The 12,561-nt window shown below is 32.5% G+C and overlaps 1 protein-coding gene across 1 annotated transcript in view; it reads left to right on the plus strand.

The window, feature by feature from the left end:
- Positions 1-7,912, plus strand: part of LOC140440160 (uncharacterized) — a 28,293-nt gene extending 20,381 nt beyond the window's left edge. Inside the window, exons 4-5 of the mRNA XM_072530476.1 lie at positions 4,099-4,243; positions 7,516-7,912. Of these exons, the coding sequence (XP_072386577.1) occupies positions 4,099-4,243; positions 7,516-7,699 (329 nt within the window). The 3' untranslated portion in view covers positions 7,700-7,912. The remainder of the gene's footprint in view (positions 1-4,098; positions 4,244-7,515) is intronic.
- The last annotated feature ends 4,649 nt before the right edge of the window (positions 7,913-12,561 follow it).

Consider the following 12,561-nt stretch of genomic DNA (forward strand, 5'->3'; position numbering starts at 1 on the left):
ATATTGCTGCAAAACTTTTGCCATTGCAGAGTTCTTCGAAATATTGCAGCTTGGAGTTTCGTTGCTTTGCATGTTTAATGGCAATTTTAGTGCTGAATGGGCTGTTCGACCACCTTCAAGCAAAGTTGCTGGGATTCCCGATGAAGCAAGTGCAAATGAAATTTTATTTAGTGAGCGAATTGTTGCTAATATCAATGAAATCAAAAAAGTTTTTCCTGTACCACCAGGTGCATCTAAGAAGTAAATCTCACCTGTTTTATCATTTGTTACTTTCATCAGTGTATCAAATAAATACTTCTGTTGTTCATTCAATAGTGGAAGATTTGTTTGAATTAATTGTTTCAAAGTGTTGAGATCCTACAGTTTTCTCGGTGCAACTCTTGGTTAAAAGCATTATGGATTCGGCGATTGGGCGCGTCCAGGCCTAATTGAAATAATAGTTCGTTTGACATCATCAAGCACATGTCCTCAAATGAAATCAATGCTTCATTGTAAATTTCTTCGCTTATTTGTTATTTGGATTTCCCCTTCTAATCCGTATTTGATACAAAGAATGAAAAAATATTGCGAGGCCTATCAAATCTATAGCTCTTACATTTTTTGACTTTTCAATTTGGTCGGGTTCACGATGTTATCACTTTTGTGTGAACGCATTAGATCCTCCAACGTGAACACGCACACACACGAACGCGCACAAACACGAACGCGCATACACATACATTTGATTGAATTAGAAGTTTGTGCAGCGACAATAAAGCGCAAATTGACTCTTAGACGTTAGAAACACACCTATATTGTTTAGACAACAGTGAAGGCTTGTAATTTAATATAAACTTTATTGAATAGCAATAAAATTCAAATTGACTCTACATTTAGTTAGAAAATATTTGTATAGAAAAAAGAAAAGGGCTGTTTTAGGGTTTTCCCGGAAATTTTTCGAATTTTTCTCGCCGTAAAAACTATCCTTAGACATCAAGGAACATTTTGCAAAAAGAATTGTTAAGATTGGTCCATGCGTTGTTAAGCTATGCGCTTACCAACACATTTTGCGATTCAGTTTTATATTATAGATACATTTTTAATTTTTCCCAGATTTTTCTGTCAGGTACGCCAACTTCAAGAACCCAAAAAACTGTTTTTTAGGGAATTTTTGGTATTTTTTTAGAGGTTTTTTTGGAGAAATCAAGGTTTTTATGCACGTTTTTTTGGATTTTTAAGGATTTTGGGAGTTTTTGCGAGGTTAATCAAATTTTTTGAGATCGATACAACCTGAATCAATGCCTGTTTAATTCATAGTTAAAAAATATATAAAAAAGAAAATTTTCAGGTCTCAAAGAAGCACTCATAACCATCGTTTATGCAAAAAAGCAGGTTTTTAAGGGTTATTTCGGAATTTTGACTGAATTTACCAAAACTTTTTTTACCTTTTTACACATAACATGAGACCGGACTTCACAATCCTCAAAAAGACTTAAAAACCGAGTTTTTCGTATATTTCAAAACATTTCTAGCTTCTCTGAATATGGTTTGCTTGAATATGAAACACGCCGCTTAATGATGTAGAAAGGTAAAATAGTTCGGCAAATTCAGTAAAACAGTTTCTGATATATCTATTTGCGTTTCGATCGCCTATGTACGTACTTTCCAATCTAATTTTATATCCTCTAGACGCCATCCCTTAAACATCCTGATATATGAGCTGCTTTATTTGATTGTTTCCTTATACTATAGTTTATTTTTATGAACGAGAAAGTAATTAGCATAATTTTAACTGGTACCTCCGACCACTCCATGGGCGTGCTCAAGATTAATTGAAAAATTACTTTGAATAATTGTAAAAAATAAATGAATTATTTCAGTGTTATAAAGTGTTATGTGTATGTAAACAAAAGTGACCTCTTTTATCACACACTATATTAGAACTGACTGGCCTACATTAAAAAGGGTTTTAAAAAATTTACATTTTTTTTAATTTTTAAAAATTACAAAAGAGAAAAAGAGTTTTTAAAACCGTCTAAGGTATGTTAAATAGATGAATAAAAATATTAATATAAAACTTACAGCTACTTGTTACAAATCCAAATCAGATTCAGAAGATGAACTTTCAGAACCAAGATTTATAATAACTGGCTCGATCATTTTATCAGTTATATTGTCCAGCTTCCACATTTTTTCCTCTTCTTTAATAGTGTGATTTACTGCCTTTTGCCAGTTTTCAGGTTTTACATTATTTACGGCCTCCAAAAACAACTGTTTAACATCATGAATTTTAAAAGTGGTATTTTTTCTTGAAACTTCACTCTTTATCTGTGCCCATACCAGTTCAATCGGGTTTAATTCACAATGATATGGTGGGGATCTAAGTACTGTCATTCCACGATTTTTGGCAATTTCATCAATTTCGTATTTTTAAAATTTTTCTTTATGAAGGGCACACAACGAATAAAGTTCCTTTCTTATAGATCCGGGATGGTACGTAATATTTTTTGAACTCAGCCAATTCTGCAAGTCTTTTTTTAACCACTTGGTTGTGGGCAGTCCTTCTATAAGTCTGGAGTGATAACTTGCATTATCCATTACTATTACACAGTTCTTAGGAAGAAGATCTATCATTTGTTCGAACCATTCTTGAAAGACATCAGCGTTCATGTCTTCATGGTAGTCACCGGTACGAGTTGATTCAAAAGTTAATAAACCACCTTCAACAAAACCATCTGAACTGCAAAATGTGTACTATTATCAGCCTGCGTCCCTTTCCTGATGGTGGGTTTAAACCAGTAGATAAGTTATTTACAAAAGCGTGCCTTTGACTTGTAACAGTTTCATCCTGCCAAAATTTATTTGGTGTATGACCCTCGTTGATCCATGTTTCATCAAGATAAAATATTTTTCTTTTTTGGTTTCTCATTTCCTTTATGGTTCTTAGAAAATGTCTTCTCCATATGACAATATCGCTTCTTTCTAATAAAATAGACTTTCTGGGATTCTTTTTCCAGCGGAAGCCTATTTCTTTTAAAAGTTTCCATAACGTACTTCGACTCATTTCTGGGTAATCCTTATCATCTCGAACTGAGACAAGAACTTTATCCAATGTTGAAAATTCTTGTCTAAAGAAGAATTCATGCACTTTCCGTCGAAATCCTTCTTTAAAATGATATTCTATTTGAAATTTTGGTTTCCCTGGAGCATTACGTGGCATTTGAAAACTACCACATTTCTCTTCTTTAATAACTCTGTAAATCGTAGATTTCCCAACACCAAGTGTACTGCTAACTAACTCAACGGTCTCATCAACACTTTCACATAAACGTTTGTCTGTAAATGATTTAAAACAATTAAATATTAATGTTTTTTCATTAACTGTTAAAGGACCAATTTTTCGGCGTTTACACGGCACTTCCAAATTTTCCATAACACTAGTATACACAATAAACTGCACCTTGCAACTGAAGTACCTACTTTTAGTGAACTGTTAAGAATTTTGAATACCCCACTTGGACCTTCCTACAAAATGGAAAAACCCACTATCACATTTTCTGTGGAATAAGTTTAGAAGGTAATTATCTAGTCAATTACTGTCGTAGATTCCTGGAATTAAAGAATTAAATGTTTGATTGTTGAAACCCTTACTTCGTGGAATGCACTCATTTCAGATAAAATAAAACGTTTTATTTTATCTAAAGAATTAAACTTTATTTTGCAAATAGGTAGGTACTTATTAAACTTTTATTGGTTATATATAACCAATAAAAAAAACATCTTACATTTCTTGCAAATTTATTAGTACCTGTTAACCTCCATCACTCCGACACTGGCAACCTTATTTAGGGATTAGTAACCCTCACAACTATTGTATTCTATTCTGCTCCAACCTTTATACCTGGTGGTCATACTCAATTTAAAATTGTTTTCCTATATACTTCTGTAAACTTGTTGACAAATATCTGTTTTTCATTGAGTCACCCGTATCAACAGTTTAGGGATTTGCATACATAATTTATTGTTTTATTACTCTCTCATACATATAAATACACTATAATACAGCATACAATACGCCGGTTATTGCTAATGATTTTATATATTTATTTTTACTTCTAGCTCAGTATTTCGCAGCACAAGCTCTCAAAGAGGTCACTAATAAAGAACCTGTTTTAATGGGAAAACCATCAGATATCTGTATAAACTTTATCAAGGAGATCTTTAATATTAAGGACTGCAGTAGGACATTATTTGTTGGAGACTCGTGAGTATTTGACTTATAGACTGTTCTGGTTTTCAAGTCGAGTGTGTATAGGAAGACATAGTAAAAAAGTGTAAATTATGTAGGTATATTTAATACGCTAACATAAATCATCTTTTTAAAGTAGGTATAACTATAGTTTATAGTAGGTAGTACTATGGAGTTTTCCTATAGGTATTTAGTACATAAAAAAGGGTTGTTAATAAGTTATCATGTTTATAGAACATTATATAAGTAGAAGAATAAAACATCAAATACTCTAGAATTCATATAAATATACTTATGGAAGAATATAAAATAAAACAAAGGACCTAATAAGGCAATAAACAAGTTTTGGGTGTCAGAACACTAAATTCAGCTGAAGTCGGTCTTGACCATTCTCTGCTATTAGAAAATATCAGAATAAAATTCAGATCACAAAAAAATTAAAACCAACAGCTGAAGAGAAAAATATTGATTGAAAACTCAGTTATTATTAAAATTACTATGGAAGATATAACTGCTTTCAATCGATTCACAACTGACAGCGATCATCGCCTTTTAAAAGCAAGTATTCTTGTTAAACAGACAAAAATCAGTAGAAACAGGCCACATAATTATTGTAATCACATAGATCAAACTAAAAGGTGACAAAAGGCAGATAAGTACAGAGAAGTCTTAAGGAAAGAATTTGTAGAACATTATCAACAAGAATTTTCCGACATGAACACAATTAATAAAGAAATGCAATGAAAGCTCTTAAAAGCATTACTGACTGTTGCAAAGAAAACGAAAAATAAAGAAGACAGAATAAGTGATAAAACAAAATTGTTGATGACGGAAAAGAGACGCACATTTCTAAGCGTAGGAAAGCTAAACACCGATGGTGTTAAAGAATTGAATAAACAAATAAAGAGGGGAGTAAAGGAAGATGTAAAAATCTACAATGAAAACAAGGTAGAAAAAATAATAGAAAAAAATCGAGGCCTTAAATGCTTAAGATCAAACTTAGGAAAGCCTATAATATCTCATTGAAGGATAAAGATGGAAAAGAAATAAGAGAAAAGAACGAAATCCTTCAAACATTTTACCGTGATTTATATTCCTCAAACAAGAACACAGAACACACTGCAAAGGAGGATATTAAGAGAAAGATAACTAATGTCTATTCAGAAATAGTCCCTAACATAGAATCCTTCGAAATAAAACAAGCTATGGTACAACTAAATAACAATAAGGCCCCGGGCCCAGATACTTTTAGAAATGTTAAACGAGGGGAGTGAAATTATTTTCGAAGAATTTAAAAATATTTTCAACGAATGTCTTCACCGAGGAGAAGTCCCAGATGATTGGAATAAAAGTTTGACAATACTTTTCTTCAAATAAAAGAGACAGGGGAGATCTGAAGAACTAGAGGTTAATCTCCCTGCTATGCCAAATGTATAAACTGTTTATGAGAGTAATAACTAACAGGTTAACGTCGAAGCTCGACAGCTATCAACCTGTAGAGCAGGTAGGATTTTGAAAGGGTTACAGTATAGCGGATCATCTTCTTACAGTCAGAACACTAATAGAGAAAGCCAATGAATATCATTTGCACTTATACATTGGCTTCGTTGATTATGAAAAAGCATTCGACTTCATAGAACTTTGGGCAATAGAGAGAGCTATGAACAACTGCAGAATAGACTCCCAATACAGAATGCTCATACATAATATTTACAAGAAAGCTACAATAAAAATACAAATAGATGCGAAAAGCAAAGCTATACCAATCAACAGAGGAGTTCGTCAGGGAGATGCTATCTCACCAAAGCTATTCACACTTGGACCGAAACACGTGTTTAAAGACATTAACTGGGTAGATAAAGAAATCAATGTTAATGGAAGGAAACTGAGTCATTTGCGATACGCTGATGATATTGTAATATTCGCTATAAGTTTCGAAGAACTACAGACCATGTAGACGCAACTATTTTAATCTTCGGAAAAAGTAGGTCTTAAGATGAACTTAGAAAAAACAAAAATAATGACAAATACACCGAACATTAGAGAAATAACGTTGAACGACATAAATTTAGAAACAGTAAGCGAATATATCTACCTGGGACGGATAATGAAAGTAAACAAAGAAAATCAAACTGCCGAAATTACCAGAAGAATAAGGTTAGCGTGGGCAGGATTTGGAAAACTGAGTAGGATCTTGAAAAACACTAAAATAGAACAATATTTGAAAACCAAAATTTACGATCAGTGTATCCTCCCTATACCCACGTATGGTTCACGGATGTGGACACTCACCAAGTCTAATATGTATAAAATAGTAAAGGCACAAAGAGCGATGGACAGATCAATGCTCGGGGTGAGATTTATAGACAAAAAAACAAACAAATGGATTAGAAGCAAAACCAAAGTAAAAGACGCAGGAGAACATGCTGCCAAATTAAAATGGAGCTTCGCAAGACACAATGCCCGACTGAAGGATAAAAGATGGAACCACGAAATACCAAAGATGGTAGCTTCACTTTCCTAACCATAGAGACCATGGTTAGGAAAGTGAAGCAGAGAAAGACCACAAATGAGATGGGCTGATAACATTAGGAAGATCGGAGGACACAACTGTAAGCAAGTGGCGCAAAATAGAAAACACTGAATTGGTTTGGGGAAGGCTCATGTCCAAAGTTGGATTACTTAAGGCTGAAAAAGAAGAAGAAGAAGAAGAAGAAGTAGAAGTAACCGAGAAAAAACAAATTAAAAGAAGAAACAACGATTGCGTCCTACTAGGGGCAAATTGGTCGTGTAAATAAATATTTTAGGTATGATTTCTCGTTCGAAATTTTAAAACGCAAATCACTAAGTGCTGATAGGAACTTAGAGTATTTACAGAGAAAATGATTTAAAAAAATGACGCGATTTAGAGAAACTATGTGACATCATAATAAAAGCGCTTTTTGAGAAGAGACTGAAAAAATATTAAAGCAATGTCAATAACGGAGAAAGACAGAATTGATCTCATTTGGGAAATACTCAAAACATTAATAATGCGACTTGTGAAACTCTTACTTATAGCAACAGAAATAGAACAATAAGGAAAACGCCATGGTTTTGTATAGAAGTTAAAGAAAAATGCAAAGAAAAAAAACGGGCCTACTTATACACCGAGCAGAGAAAATTTCAGAATCGTACTCTGTAGAGAGTATTTCAAATGTAATGGCGGATAATATTTTATTTTTTTTTGTTTTTCGAAGTTTATAATAATTATGTTAATACTGATTTATGTTTTTTATTATTTCTAGTATTACATCAGATATGAGCACAGGAGCTAACGCTGGCTTCCAAAAACTTCTAGTGCTAAGTGGTATTTCAACAATAGAAGATATCAAAGATTGGAAACATCCTGAAGAATATAAACCTGAATACTATATTAATAGTCTAAATGATCTTAATGATATTATTAAAGTAAATTTTTCTCTTACATAATTGTAATATAATTAATAATGCATTCTGTGACGATGTATATCTAAAATAAATAAGATTACTATCTTAGGGTAGGTCGCAGTCAGGTTATTGAAGAGAATATATTAAATATTTGATCAATGACCCCAACTATTACTATTATTGGCATAATACAATAATGCAACTATTTATTAAACTCAGATTATATTCATAAAGTACAAAATAAAATATATTCAAGAGAAGAAATGTGTATTTTATTTCTGATACTCCTTATGGCCTAGAGAAATGAGAAAACTGAGTGTTTTTGACAGTCACTGTTGGTTTATTAATATTTCGAATATGTGTTATTAAACTCTACAATAGGCTTTTTATTATTTTTAATTTTTAAGATACAATAAACAGACACCTATAAATAATACAATGACATAGATAGATAGATAGATAGTTTGTTTTACCATAAGTTACACAAGGTTTATAGCAAGTCCAAACAAATTATAAGTATAAAACATTACAAAAAATGGAACAATACATTAAAAATATTTCAAACATTAAAATATATACATATAAAGCGTATTGGCTCCGTGCGTGACCATGGTAGGGGTACCTTGAAACGATGCCAGCGTGCGTAGCGGCGAAATATGACAAAATTGGAATCATGGAATCTTTTTATGCGTAAATTTTATCAAAAATGTGTGCAAATACATGTTGCGTATTTAATTGTGCTAATAATAGCAAAAATAGTAAGTGTAGTTTTTATAGGTTCCCAAAGATTACATATAAATTAGAGAAAAGAAAAAGATGGATCCGTGCTATTAATATGAAAAAGTAAATATCACATAACTTCATTTTTATGCAATTGAAATAGGAAATATTTAAATAATTTACCTCAAATGATATTTTATAAGGCCTCAAGCTAACCGCCTGATGACGTTAGCTTTTATATCATACCTTTTACTATTACTGTTTTTAATTATATGCTCTTTCACGTGAAAAACTTGATTTGCCAGTACTAGATTTTTCCCTTTCTTTTCCGTTTGGGGTTAAAAAGATATATTATGATGAATTTTGAGAAACCCAGTTTTTAATACTACATTTATTTTGTACATAAACTGAAAAAATATAATTAAAAAGTTAATTATTAATAATTGTCAATTTCGCCTGTATTTAACAATGTCAAACATATGTCATATGTTTAACCTGAAAATTGGTAGGTCCAAAACAGTCAGATGAAGGCGGTAGGTGCCGGGTCAGTCACGCACGGAGCGAATCAGCGTAATTGCAGTTTTTGTTTGGTTTATTATTAATCCGTATCTAGCAAATTTCTGGAAAACTTTTTCTAAATGTTTTTTTGTTCTCGCTAGTATCACCACATCATCCGCGTACGCTATGCACTGTTCACTGCTATTAGAAATAGTCCTGTTTGTGCTTATATTTGATCTTCTTACGATTGTTATCAATTACTTTGTTATCATATTTTATAAATCTTTTTCTAATAGACTAACTATTCTATCCAAATTTCTCAATTGATGACATTTAGAATTGAGTTTTTTACATATACATATTCCAACAATGAGTCTTAAAAGATAAATGAGAGTCAAAAGTCACTCTTAAGAACTTCACATCACTAAAATTCAAATTACCCTCACCATTGATGGCAATACTTAGATCAGGTTTAGTAGAACTTGCACGGGATGCAAATGATACAAAATTAGTTTTGTGAACATCGAACAGGAGTGACTGATTACTGGACCAATCAGAGAAGGTCTTCAGTGAGTTTGTTGTTTTATCTTGTAAAAAAAACGGGTGTGGCAGTCCAGTGGGACTGCCGGTAGAAGTTATACTTCTATACACGCGTTCGCCGTTACAAATTAATATGGGAGTCAATCTGCACAATCATTACATTTGAAATGCTATAGGTAAGAGAAAGTAGTAAGAGAAACAGAATTAGGTATACAGGTATATGGTGCATCATTTGCTGTATATAAACAACATTTGACTTGTAATAGGAGTATAGTAAATGAAGGATTAAATCAATATTTTGAAAATGTATATTTTTATTATCATATATGTATGAACGGAGTTGAATGCAAAAAAAAATTTACACGTACGCTGCAGTAAAATTCATTATTTATTTTGTTATTAATATAAAAATACAATACAATACACTGCAACATAATTCAATATAATAATACAATACAAATTAAAATCCAATATTCATAACTTACTTACGCATATGTTTAATTTACCATGATAATAATATTAATAAAATAAAAATATTGTTTCGTGAAACTGAAGTACACATTTGAACTTTCTTGAGATATTTACAAGTTTTAATTTATAATTTAACATGCCTAACGAGGCTCAAGACAAATCTGAACAGAATGGAAAAATAATAATAATATTAAATATATTTACAAAAGGAACATTTTTATTCTCGATAGAGAAAGAGAGAGAAAATATATTTTCTGTCCCTCTCTTACCTATACCTTACATTTTGTAATGATTTTACCAATTCACTCCCGTACAAATTTCCAACGTCGAACGCTTGTATATAAGTATAACTTCAAAAAATGTTTGTGGAAGATAAAAATAAAAAACCAATAACTCGGATTATGTTGTAAATGTTCATTTTATTTTAAAATTTTGCATTTTTGCGTATATTACATATATTTAATAAGATTAACATGGGGTTTTTAAATATTTCAAAAATGAAAAAGGAAATTCGTATTGGGATTCGAACTCACATATACCAGCGTATGAACAAAATATGCAAAAAGTTTGCCAATTAGACATAACAGTAATGTATTTCAAAATTGACAGTTCTCGGTCATACATTCTCGAGAGAGAAAGAGAGAGAAAATATATTTTCTGTCTCTCTCTTACCTATTTTTTACATATGTAATGATTTTGCCGATTCACTCCCGTACAAATTTCCAACGTCGAACTCGCGTATAGAAGTATAACTTAAAAAATGTATATCTTTACCGCGATATAGCATTGTTGATTCATCCGCATAAACTGATACAAATACATCAGACATTGCATATGGTAGTTCATTAATATACAAAATAAATATTAGCGGGCCCAATACGGAGCCCTGTGGTACTCCATTCTTATTAACAATCGGACCAGACATTGATATTTTAAACTTATTTTTGTTTTAACTATTTGGTATCGGCCTTTCAGATAGGATCCAAACTAACCCTGGCAACTTCCCTAACGCCATATCTGTACAATCTATCGAGGAGAAAACTTCCTCATAGAAACTGTTAATGGCTGTGGAAGTAGAAAATTTATTTCGAAATCCATGTTGGTGTTTTGTGATAATTCGCTTGATATCTAAAAATGATAAAAGTTGTTTCAGCATTGCATATTCAATAATCTTGGATACCAGAGACGGAACAGACAATGGTCGAAAAGTTGACATTAATTCAGGATCACCTTGTTTTAATACCGGTGAAATGATGGACATCTTCAGCATACTGGAAAAAACACCAGTATTGAAAGAAGCATTTATAATGTGAGCAAGTGGTGTCAAAATCTGAAACGCAATTTTCTTAATTACTATACCTGATATTTCACCAAAACCACACGAAGCTTTGTTTTTAATTTTATATTTTATTATGTCTAAGAAGTGATCCGCGGAACTTAATAAATGTGAAGGTGCTACTCTGCTATTCATATATATAAAATCATACTGAGAGCCTGGAATTAGGAACAAATCCCGGAAGAGTGGTGTATTGGGATCGTTTGTCCGCTACACAAAAATGGTGATCAATTGGAATCAATCAATGTAGAAACTATAGGGGAATAACCCTCCGTACAGCTTACAAAATATTTTCGAGTAATTTGTATGGTCGCCTGAGTGCATATTCAGAGGAGCTTCTTGGCGAATATCAAAGTGGTTTTAGGCCTGGTCGATCAACAACAGACCAGATCTTTCTTCTTCAGGTACCATCTCCGCTACGGAGGTTAGGCTTTAATTTTTGAGGCAGTAGCTCTAAAAAGTTGTTTTGAGCTGCATCCAAACCATTCTCTCAGGTTCTTGAGCCATGAAGTTCGTCTTCTTCCGATGCTTCTTCTGCCATCTATCTTTCCTTGCATTATAAGTCGCAGGATGCCATACTTCTCGCCCCGCATCACATGTCCGAGATACTGTAGCTTTCTTTCTTTAATTGTTTGTTCAACTTTCTTCTCTTTACCTATTCTTGTCAGTACTTTATTGTTCGTAACTCTATCTACCCAGGAAACCCTCATAATTCTTCTATAGGTCCACATTTCAAAGGCGTTAAGTCGTCTCATTGTGTCTAGATTTAACGTTCATGATTCCACTCCATAGTATAGTACACTGTATACGTAGCATTTTGTTAGGCGTACTTTTGCCAGATAGGACCTTTTTCATTTTCATAAAATTAGAACGTGCTTTTTCGATTCTGACTTTGATTTCTGCAGTGTAGTCATTATTTTCTGTTGTAAGTGTTCCTAGGTAAGTGTACTTTTTTACCCTTTCGATCTGCTGGCCTTCTACTGTCAAGATTTCGTTAGTAGATCTTTGTGCTAAGGCAAATACTGGAAAAAACCAATGAATTCATTATCGACACATACCATCTTTTCGTAGATTACCATCTTATAAATCTACAAGGTTAATTTACAATACATACAAGAACGCAACTATGTCGGTGAAACTACATAAAAACACGGATCGTATCAAAATCGGCAGAGGAGTCCGACAGGGTGATACTTTATCGCCTAAACTGTTTACTGCAGTACTAGAATATGCTTGTAAAAAACTTAACTGGGAAGAGAAAGGCTTGAACATTGGCTGTAGAAAATAAACAAATATAAAATTTGCAGACGACATAGTTTTGTTCTCGGACAACCTCAAG

The sequence above is a fragment of the Diabrotica undecimpunctata genome, chromosome 4, assembly GCF_040954645.1.
Source record: "Diabrotica undecimpunctata isolate CICGRU chromosome 4, icDiaUnde3, whole genome shotgun sequence".
Lineage (NCBI taxonomy): Eukaryota > Metazoa > Arthropoda > Insecta > Coleoptera > Chrysomelidae > Diabrotica > Diabrotica undecimpunctata.